Raw genomic sequence first — 21561 nt, 5'->3', positions numbered from 1 at the left:
CCAATACATATCGGGGGCGGGGCTTCGAGAAGGAAGGAAGAGCCAATGAGTGAGCCGTTGCGAGAGGAGAGCGGGCAGACTAGTCAGAACCAAGAATCAAGATGGCGGCGCCCAGGGCGGTAGGTTCCCAGACGGAGCCAGAGTTTCCTAGGGTCGGGTTCTTCACCGGCTCTCCTCGCAGCATCTCGGGCGGGCGCAGGATCTCGGAAAGTCGATGAACCTGCGGGGGGGGGATGATTGGTTCAGTCAGCGACCCGGGGGTCGCGGGAAGGTTGAACTTCGGAGCAGGCCCCTGGTCAGAGACTCCGATGGGCTGTCCAATAAGAATAGGCAGGAGCGACAGAAGGACCAATGGGAGTACAAAGGGAGCCGGCTGAACAGCCAATGGAGAGTGGAGTGTGCTGGAGGGGCGGGGAAACAGGAGCGGGCGACTTGACAAGCCAATGAGGGGGAAGGGGAGCGATGAACCACCCAATGAGAGCACGTGCCATAGGGAAGGAGGGGCGGGGAAAGTCCGGGAATGGGCCTTCGGGGAGGAGCGGCTAGGGCGGGGAAGGTGAGGGGCGGAGCTTGCAGGGGGAGGGGGCGGAGCTTGCAGGGGGAGGAGACCCGAGCCTGGATGGAGAGGGCGGCGCCTCCTGAGAAGGGGGCGGGCCCCACCGAGACTTTGGGGTTCGGGCCTGGCTTAGGGGGATTCAGGGCCAAATGGGGGCTGGGAGGCATTTTGAACTTTAAGAAGGAATCAGGGAGTTGAGTTAGTGTTGGGGAATTTAAATGACTCAAGAAAAGATGGAGAGAGACATCTGGGGGCCCCGGCCCCACCCAGCCGTCACCCCCACGTCTCCCCCTGCTCCCTTCTTCTCTTTCTTTCTGTTTTTCTGCCTCTCTTCCTTTCCCCTTCTTTCTCTGACCTTCTTTTGTCTCTTTCTGCCTCTCCCGCCCTTCTTTCCTCTCTTTCTGCCTCTTTCTGTCTCTCTGCCCTTTCTCATCTTTCTTCTCTCTGCCTCTCTCCCCTTTTCCTCTCTCTCTCTCTCTCTGTCTCTGTCTCTGTTCTTTCTGTTTCTCTAGCTTCTCCGAGCTGGATGCCCTACATGGTGGGGAGGAGGAACCCCCAGGGCCATGAGCAGCTGGAATAACTTTCGCAAAGGCCCTGACCCCATCTATGATCTGAATCCAAATCCTGACCGTGTCCCCAAGCAGAATCTGATAGCCCACATGACCTCTCGATTCTACGACATGGAGTACATTCGAGAATGGATTCGCCGTTTCTGGAGCTGGAATCTATATCGGAAAAACAAGTGAGCTCTGGGTGCAGGTCTTTGAGGGACAATGAGACTCAGAGGGCCCAACTTGGAAAGTGAGTTATTTGTTCCTAGAATGCCAGAGCTAGAAAGACCTTTAGGGGTCCCACAGTCCAACCCCCTTCTTGTTCAGAGAGGGTGAAGAGTCTACCTGTGATTAGGGCGGCTAGGTGGTGCAGCAGATAAAGCACCAGCCCTGGAGTCAGGAGTACCTGGGTTCAAATCCTGTCTCAGACACCTAATAATTACCTAGCTGTGTGGTCTTGGGCAAGCCACTTAACCCTGTTTGCTTTACAAAAAAAAAAGTCTACACGTGAGTCAAACAGTGCAGAAATGTTGGGAGTCAAAGCCACAAGCATTCAGCTAGGGGAATCATTGTCCTACCTCCAAGAATGGCCCACACTACCATGGAGACCAGTTGCCCCTAGGCATCTGCTCTAGGGTTCCATCCCTGGGGTCTTCCCCTTCCTAGAGCTCACCTTTCTCCCAACAATCTGGAATCAAGGCCCAGACTAGAGGATGGCATGATAGCCCCTCTTTGTTTATGTAGAACGGGAAACTGTTATAGAACCAAGTGTCCTGATTTCCTCACTAGGTATGGGAGAGACTCCCTTCTCCCCATTATCCAGCCACTTCCTTTCCCATGCTGAAGATACATCCTTCTTTTCAACCCAGGGTCTTCAGCCATACATTGAAACACTATGGCCCCAATGTGGCAGCTGCTCACTTTGTCCTGACCCAAGGGGGAGCTATCAGGTAAGGAAGCCCAGACTTTTGAAGGGAAAGGGTGTCAAGAGGACTCCAAAAGGGAGATTTGGAAAGATGTAGGATATCTGGGGAACCTGATTTGGTTCCTCTGGATATTTGGAGAGATTTGGATTTGGGGACCCCAAGAGGGCTTCCGAAGACTTGGGTTTGAAGGGAGGGAATAAGCATTTACATGGTGCCTGCTGGCCCTGGGTTTTGTGCTTTACAAATAGGATCTCAATGTAGAACTCAGGAAGGGGGACTTGGAACGACTTCCAGTGATTTGGGATCTTCACAAATGGATTTGGGTACTTTGAAGAGTGGTAATAGTGTGGGAATCAGGGATAGAATATGCTAAGATGGGATTCCCTACCTTGGTCCTTCAGGTTCCAGGACCAGGAGTGGATCCTCCCCCAAGACAAGAATAGATTCTTTCGGAACTGCCTTCAATTCCAGAACCTGCCCCTGGAGGAGGTGGATGCCAGTGGCTGTGTCATCAACTACTATGGGCTGGAAAACTTGGGTGAGGGGGCTGGTATGGCCAGGCTGGCATTGGAGGCAGACTTAGCAGGGCCTCCTCTTTGCTGAGGTTGGGGTTGGGAATCACCCTGTCTTTTACCTCTGACCAGTACACCTGCCCAGGCTGAGGTCTCTGAAGCTGTGTGGCTGCCCCTACGTGGATGACTGGTGTCTGAGCCGCCTGCACTCTCTGAGCAGCTGCCTACAGGAACTCTCCCTGGCTGGCTGTCCCCGGGTCACTGAGCGAGGCCTCGCCTGCCTCCATCACCTCCGGTAAGAGATCTGGCTCAGAGTCTTCCCACCTCCTGACCTCTCTTTTCTGGATTTTTGCCCCCCAGCTCTCTAGACCAAGGCCCAGAGGGGGATAAAATGATGTGGACCTCAGGATGGGTTTCCCTATCCCATCCCCAGGTCTATACCCTTTTACTGCCCAAAACTGTCACTCTAGGAACCTTCGGTGTCTGGACATCTCCAACCTCCCTGCAGTGTCCAACAAGGGCTTAATCCAGATTCTGGTGGAGGAGATGCTGCCAGATTGTGAGGTGATCGGGTCAGAGTATGCTGATGGACTGGAACCCCACTCTGAGGAAGAGATAGTGACAGCAGGGACTACAGCCACCATCCCCGGAACCCCCGTGGGTCCAATGCCTTCCTCAGGAACCTGAAGTGTATAGAGGTCCCCCAAGAGACACTGTCAGCCCTGAGTTTCTAAGGGTCCCCCCCTCCCTTGTATTTCCAAGGCATAGGTGGGACAGGGAACGTTCTGGAAGAGAAGGATACCATCAGGGTTGTCACTTTCCCCCTCCCTACCCTGTACTTCTAGATACACTGGAAGTAAGGGGTGTTACCCTAATGATGCTCGGTGGGGGGAGGTGGGACTGGGGATGTTTGATCTGCCTAACAGTTCTGCCCCTCTCTTTTAGCTTCTCTGTACCCTTGAATAAATGGGTGATAGAGCGGCCCCTACTAGACTCCCTCATTCAGTTGTCTCCCCGTTTCTCTTTGTCCTGGGTTAGGAGTGGGGACTGGTTAATGGGAGTAACAGAGTGTGGGGGAAACAAGGGGCGAGCCAGGGGGATCTGCAAAATGGGGGGACTGACAAGCCCTGACAGTCCCGCCTTCAGTGGTGGCCTCAGAAACCAGGGTGAGAGACGCCAGAAGATGCTGGTGGCCCTTCCCTCCTCCCTCTCAACCTCCACCGGGATGTAGTGTCTTGAGTATAGCCCTGAGTCCATTAATTCCAGGCTTCGTTCCCCTCCTCCTCTCCCCATGGGTTTCATTAGCCTGGGGGGGGGGGAGGGAGGGAGAAGGGAGGGGAACTGGGGCTCCGTCACTCTAGCCCCTCCCCCCTTTCCTTCACACACAGATAATAAACATTGTTGGAAACTAGTCTGGAGTCTGGAAGCTCCCTAAGGGGTGTGGTGGGTGGGAATGCTGATGCCGATGATGTTATCCTCGATGCTGATGGCCCTGCTGGTGGTGGAGGGGGCTTTGGGCTCAGTAAAACCATTACCCGAATCGTTTATTCTCACACCCAGGGGAGGGGTCGGTCTGTAATCGCCTCCACTCTACAGATGTGGGAGCCCAAGCCCGGAGGTGAAGGGACTTGTGGGCGCAGCTTGTTGATGGTGGAAGATAAGATCGGGATCGGAGCACCCCAGGGCCAAGGAGGCCTTTGCTCTCATTCTCTCATCCCACTGAACAAACAAGAAAACAGTGGGAATCACTGCTTCCCTGCCCCGGGACAGGGGGAAGGACTGGAGCGGGGCGGGGGGGGGGGGGGGGGGGGGGGGAGGCTTGAGAACTCAAAATTAAAAAAAAATGAATGTTAAATATGACAGATGGGAGGGGGCCCTCCCCACGCTCACCTTGGGGTGTGGGGAGCAAAGATTAGGGCCAGGGGGGATGCGAGTCCGGGAGGCAGCTATTGCTAGGGTGGGTCCGTGACCCCAAGCTCTCCCCAGGTCCTTTGTGAGGAACTCCTCGTTTTGGCACCCCAATGGGCAGGGGCTGTGTTTGTTGACAGTTAAGAGACAAGCCTGGGCCCCCGGAGGACCGACTGATGCAAACACTATTTCCCAAGGGGGCCGGAAATTCGTTAGTCTCCGCTAGGAGGTCTGGGGAGGGGCGTGAGAAGTGGGTGGAGTCTCCAGGTAGGTGTTGGGGCTACCTGGGTGGGGTGGGGCGAGTGGGGAGTCTAATGGTGGGCGGAGGGCGCCCCGATCCGTTCCCCAGTGGGGCCCAGAACGCTGCTGCCCACGACCTGCTCCCTCCCACACCCCCCCCCCCCCGCGGAAAGACCGGGGAGGGGTCCTGCCCCTTAGTCCCCGGGGCCTCTCGCCCTCTGGGCTCTTCCCAGCTCCCCCCCCCCCCCGTCTCCGCCGACGTCTCCCCCGGGGGTCCCCCTTTCTCGGTCTCTGTCTCTGGTCCGGTCCGGCCCCTCCTCCCGGGCCGGCTAACCAGTCCGAACACGCCCTCCCAGTCGGTATCTCCGGGTCTCCTCCCCGGCCCCGCCCCGGCCGCTCCCTTGGCCCCTGGGGGCTCCGCTCCCCTCCCCTCCAGACCGGCTGGCGGGGACGGAGGCGGCCGCGGGAGCAGCTGGCGGCCGGGGCCCGGCCCCGGAGTGAGCGCGGGGCGAGCTCGGCGGCGGGGTCCCCGCGCCCGGGGCCCAGCAGGGAGGAGGCGGGCGGCCCCGGCCCGCGGCCCCCGGCGCTGTCCGGCCCGGGCCCCGCCATGCGCTGCTCCAGGTGCGTCCTCTGCCTGCTGGCCCTGCTCACGCTGCTGGCCCTCAAGGTCTACATCGAGTGGAGCGCGGGCGGCCTCGGGCTCCGGGGGCAGCGGGAGGCGCGGGCGCCCCCGGGCCGGGCCGGCGCCCTCCCGTTCCGGCCCTCGCTCCCCGCCAACCTGTCCGGGCGCCTGGGCCAGCCGGGCCCCCCGGCCACCGCCTACTGGAACCGGCAGCAGCTGCTGTCCGGCGCGCCGGCCGGGGACTGCCGGGCCTGGGGGCGGGCGGCCGCGGCCCAGATCCCCGACTTCGCCTCCTACCCCGAGCCCCACCGGCGCTTCCTGCTGTCGGCCGCCTGCCGCGACTACCCCTGGGGGCTGTCGGGAGCCGGCGTGCCCGGCTGCCCGGACTCCCCGGCGCCCTACCTGCTGCTGGCCGTCAAGTCGTCGGCCGGCAGGTTCGGGGAGCGCCAGGCCATCCGGGAGACGTGGGGGGGCCCCCAGCCCGGGGTGCGGCTCCTGTTCCTGCTGGGCTCGGCCCGCGGCGAGCCGGGCCCCGACCTGAGCGCGCTGCTGCGGTGGGAGAGCCGGCGCCACGGGGACCTGCTGCTCTGGGACTTCCTCGACGTGCCCTTCAACCGCAGCCTCAAGGACGTGCTCTTCCTGCGCTGGCTGGCGCGGCGCTGCCCGCGGGCCACCTTCGTGCTGCGGGCCCAGGACGACAGCTTCGTCCACGTCCGGGCCCTGCTGCGGCTGCTCCGGGCGCTTCCGCCCGCCGCGGCCCGCGGCCTCTACCTGGGCCACGTCTTCGACCGGGCCTCGCCGGTGCGCAGCCCCAAGGGGCCCTACTACGTGCCCGAGTCCTTCTACGCCGGGCCCTACCCGGCCTACGCCAGCGGGGGCGGCTACGTGTTCGCGGGGCAGCTGGCGCCCTGGCTGCTGCGGGCCGCCGAGCGGGTGGTGCCCTTCCCCATCGACGACGTCTACTCGGGCCTCTGCTTCAGGGCCCTGGGCCTGGCCCCGCAGCACCACCCCGGCTTCCTCACCAACTGGCCCAGCGGCGGCGAGCCGGAGAACCCCTGCACCCACCGGAGCCTGGTGCTGGTCCAGCCCCGCGACCCCCAGCAGACCATCCGGCTTTGGAAGGTGCTGCAGAACCTGCGGGCCCCTTGCTGAGGCCCCGGCACCCCCGGGGCCGGGCCCGCTGCCAGAGGGAGGGAAGGCGGGAGCCCGGGGGGGGGCTCTGGCAGACACCGGGGGCCCGCACGCGGCGGTCTCGGGACTCGGACCACCTCCATGCCGGCGGGGGTGCCCAGGCGGGGCCGCTGGGCCCCGGCTGTATGCGGCTGCGTTATTTAAAACTAACCCCTTCCTGAATCCGGGCCTCCAGAGTGATTTGTTTCTCACCAGGGTGGGCTGGGGAGTGGGGAGTGGGGGAGTCCTCTCTCCCACCCGCAGGGGGCCGCTGGGCCAGTTCCAGCTTTCCTCACTGCACCTCCTTGGCCACGTCCAGCCAGGCGCAGACCTACCCTTGGTCCTCACGAGGGCCACCTAGCATGGGGCCAGGTTTGATGGCCCCTTGACATCCTCCGTGGCGCCCCTAGGAGATGGGAGAATGGGGGCTGGTAGTGGGGGCCTATCCCTCCTCCCGTTTCTAGGCTCACCGACAGCCCCCAAACGAAAGCTGGGTCAAATGCAAAGCCATCTTTATTAGACTCCCCACCACCCAAGTGCATGTCTGACACCACCCAGCCCTCACACACCAGGTCTGGGAGCACCCCCTTCCCTGAGGAGCTCCAAGTGCTTCTTGGCTGGGGGTTAAGGGACCAGCTGCCCTAACTTTCCCAAAAGGCCTGGAGAAAAGGCACTGTCACAGACAGGAGGTGCTGGAGATCTGGACCTGCCTCTTCCCAGGTGCAGTAACCATGAGAAAAGGGAAGGCTTCTAAATTGTGCTAATAGTGGGGGGAGTTCTGGTGGTACAGACAGAGGAGACAGCTTCTGCTCCACTCCCTGCAACTCCTCCCTGAAGAGTCTTAGAACTTTCCGAAGGAAGGGGCCCGGCCGGGACAGACCCTCGCTGCCTGGCTGGGTCTGGCTGGCATCTGGCCCCTGGCCCCAGCCCTCTCCCTGCTCAGTCCCTCACTGCTCATAATGGTCCAGTGGGTAGTGCTCGCCATAGGTCTGCAGGTGGCGGGCCAAGGCTTCCTGCTGTTTCTGGAGTTGGGCTGGCATCTCTTGGTACACATCTGAAAAGATGAGGCCAAGGGGAGGCTTCCGCTTTCGTTCAGCCTCTTCAAAGGCCTCCATCACCTTCTCAGCATGGGGGAAGGGAAGGGAGGGAGAGAGAAGAGACAATTCAACATTTATCCAACATCTAGAACACCTGCTGGTAAAATGTGCTCCCAACCTGAGGAACTGCTGTCTGGGAGTGGTACACTTGGGCCTCCCAACAGCCAGCCTGGCATTTACAGCAGAGGGGCACAGAGCTGGGCAGGGGATGAGGGAGGAGGCAGGCAGAGTGTGCCAGGGAAAATCGGCTTGCTGCGGCAGTGTCCAGCAGGAAGGTCTTCTTGGGTTGGCACACACGGGAAGACTCCCTGGACAGGCCCAAGAAGGGACATGTCTTGTCATTGGTCTCAGTCTGAGCCAGCAGGGATGTTGGTCTGGCTTTCTGGGCCTCAGTTTCCCCTACTAGGCCTGGCCACGTGTGGCCTGCAGTACAGGGGAGGATCCTCACAGACCCCAGTCCTGGGGTAGTATCTCACCCCAAGTGGTTCACAGGCTTCCCCCACTGTCCTGCCTGAAGCTGATGTGGAAGGTCAACTCACTTTAGGCAGACCCTTAGAGGTCTGGCTGTGCCTGGGAGGTCCAAAGAGAATGTAGAGAAAGCTTTCTGAAGCCTGCCAAGCGGCCTAGGCCTCCAGCCCCCCCCCCCAAGGGGTTCCCTTCCTATGCCTCAAGGAGCCTCTGGCTTCCCCCTCAGGCACTCCAGACTCCCACCTTCTTTCTGGACTGTTTCCTCCAGGCCTTCTCCTGCTCCTCATCCCACCACCCTCGGCTCAGCATGTACTGGCGCAGCCGGGAGATGGGGTGGTCTTGCTTGTCCCAATAGTTCACCTCGTCCACAGAACGATAGGCCGAGCTGTCGTCACTGGTGCTGTGGTGCCCTATCCTGTGGGAGGAGACAGCTGGGAAGAATGGGGCGGGGGCTGGTCTGGGGTGCCTGCCAAGGGACCTGAGAAGATGCCCAACCCCAGAGGAGTCTGGGAGGGGGAGCCTCACCACACCTGTAAGTCATGGCCTCGATGAGGAAGGGCTGGTTCTCAGCCACTGCTCGCCGCCGGGCCTCTCTGGTGGCATTGTACACTGCAAACACATCATTGCCGTCCACTCGGATGGACATGATGCCATAGCCAGGGCCTCGGGCAGCTGTGGAGAAGGCCCCAGTCAGCTCCAGGGGAGAACCCCCTTACCTTCACATGGGAACTACCAAGAGCTCCAGTGCAATGGGGCAGGGGGAGGGTAAAAGAGGGACCTATCCTGATTCTTGCTGGCCACTCCCCACCCCCCCATCCTCTGCACCAGGACTCAGGGCCAAAGCCAGTAAGAAGAGTTAAAGAGGGTGTGTGGTCGAGCAAGATGACACCAAACATCAGAATCCTGGGTGAAGGAGGACAATCCTGTCAGAGCTGCTTCATGGAGAGGATGAAAAGAAAGGCCGGTCAGGGGAAATGCCCGACCAAGCACCAAGAGGCCCAGGCCACAGACTCTGCAGCTTTTTTGGGGGGAGGGGCAGGGAGGAAAAGAAAGGAGGAAGCCCCAACTCTAGCATACCAATGCCATCACCCCGATACTGCTCTGAGGTGGGAGTAGAGATGGCGTAGCCGTTGTTGCGGCAGAAGAAGATGATGGGACACTCCAAGGTGGCAGCAAAGTTGAAGCCAGCATGGGCATCACCCTCACTGGCTGCCCCCTCCCCAAAGTAGCAGATCACAGCCTGGTTGGAGTTGGCCCTCTTGGCTGCGTAGGCTGCTCCAACCGCTAGGAAAGAAAAAGGGATGTGGTGAGGGGCACATTATCTGCTCTGACCCATCCTCCCCTCCCAGGGGGAGGCCGGCCAGGACCCTGGAGAACCTCTAAGAACTAGGGCCACATCTCTTGTGCTAGCCAGCCCTGAAGGTGGACAGGGCCTTCTCCCAATAGCAGCAACACTCACCCTGTGGGATCTGCGTGGCCAGTGGGGAGGAGATGGTGACAAAGTTCCTTTCCCTGCAGCCATAGTGGACTGGCATCTGGCGGCCCTTGCTGGGGTCTCCTGAGTTGCCATAGCACTGGGACATGAACAGCTCCAGGGGGAAACCCCGGTACATCAGCACTCCTGGGGGGAGGAAGGAGGTTACAGATCTGGTCTTAGATGTGAAGACCAATCCCACTCATGAGGATATCCAAGCCAAGGTGGCCTTTTTTAGATTTTTTAAGGCAATGGGGTTAAGTGGCTTGCCCAAGACCACAAACCTAGGTCATCGTTAAGTGTCTGAGGTCGGATTTGAACCCAGGTACTCCTGACTCCAAGGCTAGTGCTCTATCCACTGTACCACCTAGCTGCCCCAGGGTGGTCTTTTTTCTGAGGCCTGCCTCTCTTCTCCTGAGGACGCTGTCTGGGGTTCACATGAGCCTCCCTAGAGCCTCCATCAGCCCTGCCCAATCTTCTGTACCCACATGCATAGCGTTGGTGCTCAATGTGCTGTGCCCTGTGGGGATCTAGAAACCTCCATGACAGAGCCTGACAATGCCAGGTCACTTCCATTTTTACCTGCAGAAAGCTTTGTGGCTCTGCTGGAGCCTGGCTCAGTCTGGCCTTTGGCACATCAGACCAGCTTAGGGAGTGCTTCCAGGACAGACAGATGTCTGTACCACTAAAGCTGGCACACAGTGACCCTGACCAGGACAGGCTTGGTTGAGCCCCAAGTTTGGTATTACCCCCCCCATTTAGTTCTGACTGTGGAGTCCTTAGTTTTCTTTGAAGCTTGGCTGAAGTGACCCTTCTGATACATAACCCCATGATTAGACCTTCCTGGTTTCTGTTATTTAGCCTGGGCAGCAGGATGGAAAGGAACTGAAACTGGAAGTAGGCAGCTCCCAGACTGGCAGTGAGAGAGAAGGTGCCAACTTGTCTTGATGGGGAAATTTCCTCCCTATCCCTGTACTGAACACCCAGGTTATTCCTGAGGGGGGAACAATGCCTAATGTCTGATAAGATGCACCAACAATGCTCCAGGGCAGTGGATGCTCTCCAAAGGGTGACTCAAGCTGCCGGTTTAAAAGGGCTCCCCATGGGGCAGCTAGGTGGCACAGTGGATAGAACACCGGTCCTGGAGTCAGGAACACCTGAGTTCAAATCCGGCCTCAGACATTTAACAATGACCTAGCTGTGTGGCTTTGGGAAAGTCACTTGGCAGTATCCACTCCTATGCAGTTTTAAGTTGGAGGGAGGGCTCGGTCAGGCCCCAGGGAGCTGGCAGTGGGGCAGATCAGAGGCAAATTCGGAGTGCGTTTGCTTTCCCTGAGCTTGGAGAGGATTGAGGGGAAAGGAAAGGCAGAATTGCCATGGTCCAGGGTTAGAGATGGGCAGCCTCTCCTCTCCTATGTGGCAGGAGAGTGAAGGCTGATCTTCAGGAGTTCTCTGGCTCCCTCAATCCCTCCTGCCCCTACTTCCTCAGGCTGTTTTTGCTCAGCTGGGCTTGGGTGGGCAGGTAGCACCCTGAACACAGGGAAGGCCCATCACAGACTCACACAATGCTTCCTCTGTCAGTTCCCCTTGGCTCCACCTATAGAACCCAGCTTGCGTGGGCAGAAGACATACCTGCTTCTCGGTATTGGCCAAACACCAGGTCTGTGTCCTCCAGGGCAGCTGCACTGCCCACGTGAGTGCCCTCCTCCCCGTAGTTGGTCATGTAGAAGGAGATCCGGCCCTGCATGGGGATGGGGGAAATGGAAAAAGGGAGCCCCCCAAGTCCCACAGATGCCTCCAGATCCTTTTCCATGCATCTCTCACCTTCCCTCTCTGGCCATACCACCCCAACAATCCCAGATCCTCTAAGCTACAACCCTGAGGAAAGCACTGGACTAGAACCCATGGAATTCCGGCCTGCCCTTGGGCAGCTTCCAGCTGCAGACTGAGCTCCCCAGGGCGTGACCTGGCACTGGGTCATGACCAGGCAGCCTCCTGTCCTTTTCCCTCTCTGCCACTCTGTCTCCTCCCCCATCACAGGAGCTCAGGTAGGCTCACAGAAGTCAGGTCTCAGGAGCCCGGCCCTCCCTACCTTGTGTTTGTGTGTGTGTGTGTGTGTGTGTGTGTGTGTGTGTGTGTGTGTGTGTCTCTCTCTCTCTTCATCGCATCTGTTGTAAACAGCCAGTCTTGCCCTCCCCAGGTGTCTGACCCACTCCTACCTGCCTCTGGGACTCATAGAGGATCCGATCCATGGTGTTGAGAAGGGTCATACTTCTGTACAGCTTCAGAACCACCTCCTGAGGCAGCTGAGGACAGAGCAAGGAGAAGGCTGGGGTTGGTCTGAGTCTGAGCCAGACAGAGGGCTTAGGGGAAAAGGCTAAGGGTCTAGGACACCAGCAAGAACTCACCTGAGGATCTTCGCTGACATTGATGATCTGCCCCTGACGATCCATCACCCGGTAGATGGGGATGCCAGAAATGACATTGGGCTTAATGAAGTCTAGCTTATCCACAAACTCAGCAGAGGCACCAGGGAACTGGGGCTTTTCATCCAGGGATGAAAAATTTTCCTGCTGCCTATGGGTGGCCTGAGACAGAGCGGAGGCAAATGTGTCAGGAAGGTGAGGGCCCCACTAGCACCTCAAAGGCTATCATCCCCCAGGACAAGCTGGCTCAGCTGCCCTCTGATGGCCCTCTCAGGGGCACTGCCCACTGAGGCTGTCCTCCTCTGGTCTTCCTATCCCTCTTTACTTGCCATCCTCATCTGCCTCTAAATTATGAGCCTTAGGAAGGCAAACTTTTTTTTCCAAAGTGTGGCTGCAGGGCCTAGCCCAGTTGGGCACAAGGGAGGGGCTTACTGATTTCCAAACTAGGAAGAAGGTAAGGGTGAGGCCGCTCCAGCCGCCCAGGTAGTCCTAGAAGACATAGCTCTGGGCAGCTGACTCCTTCTCAGCTTGGCTGTTGGGCAGTTGCATCAGCCAGCCTGCCCCACATTGGGCCTTCTCTGTGATGCCCTCCCAATACATGGCCTTGAGAGCCTGAAGGAGGTCTGGCTTGATTTAATTAGTCAGAAGAGCCATGGGGGGGGGTAGCAGCTAGGTGGCACAGTGGAATAAAGCACCAGCCCTGGAGTAGGGAGTCTCTTGAGTTCAAATCTGGCCTCAGACCTGTAAAAATGACCGAGCTGTGTGACCTTGGGCAAGTCACTTAATCCCATTGCCTTGCAAACAAACTAAAAACAACAACAAAAAAGAAGAGCCATTGGGCAGTGGGGCATGTCTGGGTCAATCTGTCTCCCTCTGCCTCAGCTACTCTCCAGACTCCACCACCTTCCATCATCTCAGTACAGCCGCATTCCTTTCCAAGGCCCAGGTCAAGGGGGACAAATGACATTTCTAGTCTTTAGGTTTACAAAGCACCTAGCACCCCTTATCGGGGCTCACTTCTAGGACAACCTTGTGAGATATCTTGGTGAAAAGTTTTATCTCCATTTCATAGAAAAGAAAACAGGCTCAGAGTTTGCCCACAGCCAACTGAAGGTCAAGGGCCCGGTGCCCTTTCTGGCGGTGACAGGAGTCTCAGCCTGCTCCAAGACAACCAGCCAGGGCAGTGGGAGACTGCAGGGGGAGGGCAGGTGGGTGGGCCCTCCTCGGGCAGCAGCTCCCCTCATCCTGCCCAGACCAGTCCGGGTCTCTGCCTCCCTGCTCCCCACAAGGGCAAGTTCTGCTCGTTAGCGTGTGGGTGGGTGGGGAGAGCAGCCAAGATCAAAGTCGGCCCGGGTCTATCCAGGCAAGGTCTCTCAGGGGGGCCTCGGTGGCCTCCCCGGGGGCTCCGTGGGGGAGCAGGGTGGGACTGAGGCCCGGTCAGAGCCCCCGACCCCCAAATCCTGGCCCGAGTTCCTAGACTGCTGAGGCTTAAAAGGGCTGTGGGGAGTTGTGAAAGGTCACTAGAGACGGCCGTGGCGTGGCCGCGGATGAGGAAGGGGCCCTTCCGTGGGGGCGGGTGGGGGGCGCCACCCGCAGGCCCCGCTTCGGCCTGGCCCACTCCCCCGCCCGCGAGGCTCCAGGCAGCCCGCTGGGGGGCCCACGCGTGCCCCTGGAGAGAGTGGGGAGCCCCTGGAACCGGGGGGCCCCGGAACCAGCGCCGCCTCCTCCAAGCGCCCCTCCCGCCCCCCCGGCCCGGCCAATGGGCAGGAGGCGCCGCGCCCCGCCCAGGACCTGCCCACGTGGAGGGGCGGGGCGCCGACCCCTCGGGCCCTCCGGGACTCGGGGGGAGGGGCGGCGGCCCGCCGGCTCTCCCCGCGCCCGGGCCGCGTTCCGGGGGGCTCCCCGAGCCGCGGGCGGCGGGGGCTCAGGCGGCTGGGCCCCTCCTCTCCCCGCTCCCCGCCGGGGCGCCCCGCACTCACGGATCCCGCCAGTCCGCGGGGCCCGCGCCGGGCCCACACCAGCCCCCCTCGCAGGGCCCAGGCTCGCGCCGCCGCCGCCGCCGCCGCCGCCGCCATCGCCATCTGGAGCGGAGCCGTGCCCGCGCGGTGCCGCCGCCGCTGCCCGGCCTGTGCCGCCGCTGCCCGGCCTGTGCCGCCGCCCCGCGTCAGCCACACCCCTCGGGCCCTCGGCGGCGCGGTCAGCCCGGGGAGGTCGGGTCCTCGGACGCCCCGCCCCTCGGCCGGGCCCGGGCCGGGATAGGGCCTCGCGCCCTTCCGGTCCCGCCTCCCCGCTCTGGACAACTAATAGCCTTCTCCGGCCTCGGCCGGGGGCGGGGCTGAGGGAAAGCGTGGCGTCCGGCCACGGCAAACAGTGTCGCCACCGTGCCGCGAGCGCCCTCTCCCGCCGCTCGTGCGGCGCTGCAGCCGTCCGCAGGAGCTGGGGGGAGGGAGGGAGGGAGGTTGAAGTGGACCGAAACCACGTGCCCGAGCAAACAACGACCTCGCGCATGCTCCCCGAGGGCTCCGGGCATGCGCCCCGGCCACCCCGGAAGTAGCTGGGTCCCGGCCGGCCTTCACGTGGAGGGAGATGGAGACGGAGAGCGCGGGGCCCGAAGCGGAGCCCGGCCCGCGGGGCGCCGGCTGCAGCCTCCGGCATTTCGCCTGCGAACAGAACCTGCTCTCCCGCCCCGACGGCTCCGCCTCCTTCCTGCAGGGTAAGGGCCGCCCTCCCCCTTTGCTTCCGGGGAATGGCCTGTTTCCGGTAGATCCCGCCCCCCCCCCCGTGGGGGTGCCCCCCCGTGGGGGAGCCCCCCCCGCAAAAGGAGCATCCCGGGGGGGGCGGGGCGGGGCGATGTGGCCGCGTCCTCGCAGGACAATCCGGAGGGGGCGGAGGCACCCCGCCTCTGGACGAGCGGCACCCCTCAGATCCGAGTTCGAGTCCTGGCGCCCTAACCGGCCTCATGTGTCAAAGGGGAGTGGCGGCGGCGCTCATGACTCGGGGGGGCCCTGGGCGAGCCCCTGCGCCCCGACTGCCCGGCCCCCAGAGGAGGCGGAGGCTCACGGGGCGCCCCTCCCCCTCCCCGGCACCCGCTAGGTGCGCTCGCCATGACGTCACCGTCATGACATCATCCCCCTGACGTCATGGCCCGAGAGAGAAACATACAAGAACCGTCAGGCGCGTCCCGTCCCGTCAGGGAGAAGGACTGTAGGAAACGGTGCCCCTGCCCTGCCTGACTGTGGCAGAGACACTGGAGGGGTCAGCCGCAGGCGAGGAAACTGAGGCAGACGGGGTGAAGTGACTGGCCCAGGGTCACACAGCTAGAAAGTGTCTGAGGCCAGATTTGAACTCAGAAAGAGGAGTCTTAACAGCTCCAAGCTGCATCGCTCTGAAACCCCAGTTATCGTCAAGTGGAACTAATTTAGACGGAGGGAGGAGCGGGGAGTGGTCTAGAGATGGGAGAAGTGTTCAGACCAGAACTTTCCTCCTCTGCCCCCGTCTCTGCAGGTGACACGTCAGTCCTAGTCGGAGTCTATGGTCCGGCAGAGGTCAAAGTCAGCAAGGAGATCTTCAACAAGGCCACGCTGGAGGTGATCCTGAAGCCCAAAATAGGGCTGCCCGGTGAGCAAGGAGTGGGCCGGAGACCCTCGTTTATTCTGTTTTACCTCTTTATTCTTCTCGGCCCATCCTTGGGGGAAGGGGGTGGGGTCAGGGATCCTTAGAGTTGTAGGAATACTGCCCAGGGCTAGAAAGAGTCTGGTTCACAAATGAGAAATGTCCGGTAAGACTTGACAGAACTGATGCAGGGAGGAAGCAGGCAGAGCCAGGACCACAGCAGTGATGGTGATGTCATGGGAAAGAGCCAAGAAATGCTCCAGCTTCTTATTACATAGCTACCGATCATAATGAGCTAGAGAAGAGGCAGGAAGAAGTACCCTTCTCCTGTGTTTGCAGAGGTCAGTGAAGGAAAGAAAAAGCTTTTATTAAGTAAGCTGGATGAGCATATGTGTGTCTGTGGGGCATGTATCTGCACATATGTATGCAGGTGTGAATGCTCATAAGGGAGACAACACAAATGAGTTGGGGTCAGGGAAGTATTTGGTAAAAATGATAAAGATGGTGAATCATTTAAGTTCACAAAATCCTTTCCGATTACCCTATTTGGTCCTCACAACAACCCTGGGAGCTAGCTGCTCTTATTATCCCCATTTTGCAGATGAGGAAACTGTGGCCAGAGAGCACTTCAGGGACTTGGTCATTGGGTGTCTAAGGCTGGATTGGAACTTGGGTCTTCCTGACTTCAGCTTCAGTGATCCATGAACCAGAGTCATGGGGCAATTGACTTCCTTTCTAACAATAGTTATGGTGAAAAGTAGGGGGTGCCAGTGGTGGTCAAGAATGTGGCAGAGGAATTGCACTTTGGCTGCCTCTCAGCAGAGGTGGAGGACTGTGGGTAGGGATGTTGCAGATAAGACAATAGTTGACTAGTTGCTAAACTGCATTTTTCCTTTATTTTCTTAAATTTCTAACCACAAGACATGGTTTACTGGATAGGAGAAGGAGGCATGTGCTCCCCAAAGTGAAAGTGATTCTAGAATCAAATGATATTAAAAGGGACAGAAAAAGAAGGAAGTCTGGAATGGTAGGTCGGATTTAGAAAGTAGAGGGCCATGAACACCAGGAGAAGCTGCTTTTCCTTTTTCATTTAAACAGTAGGAACCACTGGAGACCTTTAAAAATATGTGCACTTATTTATATATTTATTTTGTTAATTATTTACTAGTAACATATAAAAATGTTTAGCATTCACTCTAAAAAATTTTGAGTTCCAAATCCTCCCCCTCCCTGAGAAGGTAAGCAGTTTGATATTGATTGTACATGTGAAGTCATGCAAAACATGTTTCCACATTAGCCTTGTGAAGGCTTTTCAGTAGAGGATGACCTGGTCAAATCTGTGCCAGCTGGGGCTAGGGGTTTGGCAGTGGAAAGAAGATGAGGGCACCTTCCTAAGGGTCTGTGGTATAATTTGAGACAAATCACTCAAATCTCAGTTTGCTTATCTGTGAATTGGGGTAATACTTGGAACATCTCTCTCAAATTTTTCAGTCCTCAAAGCATTAAAGAAGTTTGAGTCATTATTAGAACAGATAAAAGGAGCTTTAGGGTGACTGCATGATGCAATGGTTAGCGCCCTGGGCCTGAAGTCAGGAGGATCTGAATTCAAATTCACCTCAGACACATTAGCTGTTTGACCCCCTCCCCCTGTTTGCCTCAGTTTCTTCATCTATAAAATGACCTATAGAAATAAATGGTAAACCTCTCCAGTATCTTCACTAAAAAGCCTCAAATGGGGTTAAGTAAATAAAGAAAATGGCAGCTAGATGGTACAGTGGATAGAGCACTAGGCCTGAAGTCAGAAAGACTTTTCTTTCTGAGTTCAAATCCTTTTCATACTCTCACTAACTCGATGACTCTGGGTAAATCACTTAATATCTCTATGGCTTAATCAGTGGAGAAAAGAATGGCGAATCACTCCAGGAAAATTTGTCAAGAAAACCAAAGGTCAGTATGGTCTGTGGGCTCTTGATGAGTTGGACCTGACTGAACAACATGGGAGCCGTTTGCATGGGTGGGAGGAGGAAGGAGGAGGAGGACAGGAGATCCCAGGTCTAAGAAGCAAGGGAGGAGAGGTTATCTAGGAGGAAGAGGCTGGTCATTTGTGTCCAGACCCCCAAAGCATGAGGATGACAAAAAGGCAACCTTAAGATTTCTCCATTGAGCGTCCAGGGGCTGTCTTGAGAGATTGCTTGAGAAGAGGGAGAAGCAGAGATTAGAAGTCATAATAATGTTTGGCCTTCATTCTCAAAGGAGACCATGACTCAGGGAGGCAATGCTGTGACAATCAAGTGAATTAGATTTTGAGTGAGGGTGTGCTGTGCTAAGTCACCAGCCTTACTTTCTCCTCCGGATCCATCGGGGTCCAGTAGTTAGTTATAAATCAGTTTGGCTGGAGATGGCCCTGGATGTGAGGCAGTGAGGGTGAAGTGTCTTACCCAAGGTCACACAGCTAGTGTCAGTTTTCTGAATACAGATTTGAATTCTGGTCCTCCCATCTCCAAGGCCAGTGCCCTGTCCACTGTGCCACCTAGCTGTCATAAGTGAAATAATGATGACTGGAGGGGTTGGCTGGGTCAGAGGAAGGCAGAGATATTTTATGGTGAAAGAGCCTGCATAGGGAGTTAGATAGAAAATGAGAGAGGGGAGCAATCCTCGGGGGAGGCCAGTGGGAGGATGGGTCTGAGGGCTGGGGCAGAGGAGAGCCACATCTTCAGAGACTGGAGGAGGGCTGGTTCAGACTGGAGTTTAGTGAATAAAAGAGGAATTTGAAGCAGATGGCCTTGGTCTTCTCATTGGATTTGTTATCATGGTCATCTGCTGAGGCATTTCTGTCTGTCTGCATCCTTGTGTATGTTTGGGGGTGTGTTTGTAGCTTTCGTCTCTCCTGCCACCCCTCCTGGGCTGCTCGCTGGTCCGGCGTCCAGTGGATTCAACCGCAGACATCGTGCGCTGCAGTAGAAGGAAGACTTGATTTGAAGTTTAAAATGGTGGGCCAAAGTCAGCTTCACTTTTGACTAGTTGTGGACTGCTTCCTCTGCTGTAAAATGAGGGGGTGCATGAGAGGGCTTGGCAGGGCCCTTGATGAGCCGGGGCCCAGTTCCATTTGTTTCTTCCTCCCAGGAGTGGCAGAGAAAAGCAGGGAGCGGCTGATCCGAAACACATGTGAGGCTGTTGTTCTGGGGACCCTGCACCCCCGAACCTCCATCACCATCGTACTGCAGATCATCAGTGATGCTGGCTCTGTATCCTCTGCTCTGGGGGCCTCCCTCTCCTCCCTCTTCTAGGCTGGAGCCCCTTCCCCAGGCTGGTGACCAACACACCTAATTTCTCAAATGGTTTGGGGCTAACCCTTTCCAAAGCCTTCTGGGGGGTCAGATTACTCATTTAGAAAGCAAGTGATCAGCAAACTCCCTGGGTGTTTGCAGTGGGAGGGAGAAGCTCCCAAAGCCTTAGAGTTTGGAACTTCATCAGAAGATCCACGGCTTCCAGATAAGGGGTTGATATTGAGGGCACAGTAGAGGGATTTTGATCCTTTCTGGGAGCCTTGGTCTAGGAAGGGGGTGGATAAGCTGGAGGGAGGGTGGCTCAGGTCAGTCTGTGCTGTTCAGGAGAAGAGAAGGCTGGGGAGCCATATCCAGGCATCTGAAGGGCTGTAGAGGGGAGACCAGGGAGCCTGGGATGGAAGTGGCTGAGAGAAATTGAAGCCTGCATGTGGGAGCTGCCTCCCTCCGGAGAAGGGCCTCTGCATGAGGGGGGTTGGGGGAGAGGCCCTCCGGATTGGCTAGTGTGTATCCAGCCCCTTTTCAGCCAGGAGGTAGACTCTTGGTCACCATTGAGCTCCCTCCTGGCTTAGAACAGTGACCCTGTGACCCACAGTCTGCTCCAAAGTCCTGGCCTGGCCTGGATGGTGACGAGACAGTTCATCTAACCCCTCTTCCCCAAATCGCCAAATCCTTCACCCACACCCTGCCTCCTTGACCCTGACCTTTGCACAGCTGTTGGCCTGCTGCCTGAACGCAGCTTGTCTGGCCCTGGTGGATGCTGGGGTGCCCATGCGGGCCTTGTTCTGCGGGGTCACCTGTGTCCTTGACCCAGATGGCGGCCTTGTCCTTGACCCCACAGCCAAGCAGGAGAAGGTGAGCAGAAGCATAGGTGATGGGAGTGAAGGAATGAATGGTCCCACGGGAGGCCGATCACATGGCCAGACCTGGAGCTCTGACCTGGAGGGTGTGCCCAAGACCTGGCAGTCCTCCACCTGACCACAGGGATGGGGGGCTCTGCTCTGCCAGAGAGGAGGGCCTCATAATGCATGGGTGACAGGTGACTCTGGGTCATGTGTACGTATGGCCGGTGGAGGGAGAGGCAGAATGGACAGATGGGCCTGATGGGGGGGGAGGGGGTGCAGGAGTTTCATCCCCCTTTGTTTTCTAGGAGGCTCGGGCCATCCTTACCTTTGCCCTGGACAGCACAGAGCAGAAGCTGCTGATGTCCACCACCAAGGGACTCTACTCTGTGGCCGAGGTAACCTCCCAGGCCCCAGGAGCCTCGGTGGCCCCAGTGACTTTTCTGAGGGGTCTAATAGGGCATTCCGTGGTGGGGCTGAGGGTCTGTCTGAGGAGGCCAGCCCTTCCCAGATCAAAAGGCCCATTTGTCCTCCGGCCCCTGGTGGCTTTGGCTTGAGGTCAGGGTGGTGGTTTCCTTTCCTTTCTAGAACACCAGCTTCTTCACCACCTTCCCAGTACTCTTAGAGACTCCAACTCTTGGGGCTCTTCCTGGGGTCCCTCTGGCTGCTGCAGTGCTGGTCCCTGCAGCCCCCTTATTGGACAGGGATTTGGAGAAGGGGGACCCCAACCCTCCAGGAGACAGACAGCAAGCTGTGGTGGAGGGTGGCATCTTCACCCAGAAGGTGACCTGGGTACACCTAGTGTTGCCATGCTTCCTGGCCCTGTAACCTGGAGCAGGAGTGCACTTGGCTCCTCCCAGCCTTGGAGAGTTGACAGGGAGGATCCTCGGAGCCAACTCTTGAGGTGGGGATGGGGGGAGGTTTCTCCAATGACCCTTTGTAACCCTTCTCCTGAAGTCCTGGGGGGGGAGAAGGGGAGGAGCCCCAGGAGTTGCTGACCCCCTGTTCTTCTCCCACAGTTCCAGCAGTGTCTTGCCGCTGCTCAGCACGCTTCCCATCACATCTTTCGGTTCTACAGAGACTCTCTGCAGCGACGATACTCCAAGAGCTGACCCACAGCCAGATGGGACCCCCCCAGCACTCCCGGGGCCCGGGCCAGGCCCAGGCGACCCCTCTGTAACAGAAGGGGCTGCACGAAGCCATCTTAGGTGTCCTCTGCTTGGAACGCTGTTGCCCTCCTCCCACATTCCCTGGAAAAATGAAACATCTTTTGTCTGCCTCAAGAACCTGTCTGAGATGTTGTCTGTCCTGGGAGGGGTTGTTGGGGGGTGCTGGGCAAGACCCTGAGACCCCTGCTCTGAGCCCACCGGCCTCGTGACCCCAGCTAGCCTCTGTCCTCTGTGGCCCACCGGCTGCCCACTATGAGCTGGGGCTCAGACTCTGGCCTTCTAGAACCCATCCAACTTTAACCCTGTGCTGGGGAGTGGACTGATGGGCCTTCATGTGGCACCTACTTTATGCCAGGCCCTAGCTAAGGATTTCACCTTAGATGGTCTCTTTCATTTTCACGATGGACTTGGGACTGTTATCCCCAGTTTACATTTGAGGAAATGGTTAGGGCAAGTGACTGGCCCAGAGTTATCCTGGCAGTGTATGTCTGAATCTGGATTTGAACTCGGGGCATCATGGTGCCCTCCGGGCATTGTGCCATCTTCCCACCCAGCACCAGGCCATTGGTCTTTTTATGCCTGGTGCTGGCAGACCAAGGGCACTTGATTCCCAAGCTGAGCCTTGAAGGAATGATAGCAGAGGAGAAGAGGGAATGTGAACTATGCCTGGGCAAAGGCGAGGAGTTGGGAAATGTGATATGAGG

The 21561-nt window shown here is 58.2% G+C and overlaps 4 protein-coding genes across 5 annotated transcripts; 3 read left to right on the top strand and 1 right to left on the bottom strand.

Moving 5' to 3' along the window:
* Positions 1–16: 16 nt before the first annotated feature.
* On the top strand, positions 17–3881 carry DMAC2 (distal membrane arm assembly component 2). Of its 2 annotated transcripts, none has more exons than XM_074219155.1 (6): positions 17–119; positions 1201–1298; positions 1977–2057; positions 2435–2571; positions 2678–2840; positions 3016–3881. In XM_074219155.1, exons 1-6 carry the CDS (start codon positions 102–104, stop codon positions 3230–3232), a joined length of 714 nt encoding a protein of 237 aa, XP_074075256.1. In that variant the 5' UTR covers positions 17–101; the 3' UTR covers positions 3233–3881. The 2 variants fall into 2 exon arrangements, with proteins under 2 accessions (XP_074075256.1, XP_074075255.1); XM_074219154.1 differs by having other exon boundaries at positions 1069–1298; positions 3016–3880.
* Positions 3882–5159: 1278 nt separating this feature from the next.
* B3GNT8 (UDP-GlcNAc:betaGal beta-1,3-N-acetylglucosaminyltransferase 8) lies at positions 5160–6548 on the top strand. Its single transcript, XM_074219152.1, has one exon. The coding sequence runs from the start codon at positions 5301–5303 to the stop codon at positions 6465–6467; it is 1167 nt and encodes a 388-aa protein (XP_074075253.1). The 5' UTR covers positions 5160–5300; the 3' UTR covers positions 6468–6548.
* A 432-nt stretch (positions 6549–6980) lies between these two features.
* On the bottom strand, positions 6981–14495 carry BCKDHA (branched chain keto acid dehydrogenase E1 subunit alpha). The gene is given in 10 exon segments (XM_074219151.1): positions 6981–7603; positions 8294–8465; positions 8581–8722; positions 9128–9334; positions 9510–9671; positions 11157–11265; positions 11744–11830; positions 11933–12112; positions 13930–14235; positions 14238–14495. Coding segments are annotated over 10 exon segments (1779 nt in total). The 5' UTR covers positions 14481–14495; the 3' UTR covers positions 6981–7432.
* Positions 14060–20966, top strand: EXOSC5 (exosome component 5). Its single transcript, XM_074219153.1, has 6 exons — positions 14060–14663; positions 15455–15568; positions 18686–18807; positions 19561–19701; positions 19997–20086; positions 20708–20966. The coding sequence occupies exons 1-6, from the start codon at positions 14537–14539 to the stop codon at positions 20798–20800; spliced, it is 687 nt and encodes a 228-aa protein (XP_074075254.1). The 5' UTR covers positions 14060–14536; the 3' UTR covers positions 20801–20966.
* Positions 20967–21561: the final 595 nt, after the last annotated feature.

This window comes from Macrotis lagotis, chromosome 1 (genome assembly GCF_037893015.1).
Source record: "Macrotis lagotis isolate mMagLag1 chromosome 1, bilby.v1.9.chrom.fasta, whole genome shotgun sequence".
Classification (NCBI taxonomy): Eukaryota; Metazoa; Chordata; class Mammalia; order Peramelemorphia; family Peramelidae; genus Macrotis; species Macrotis lagotis.
The sequence above is the reverse complement of the archived record's forward strand: the minus strand, read 5'-3'. Positions and strand labels throughout refer to the sequence as shown.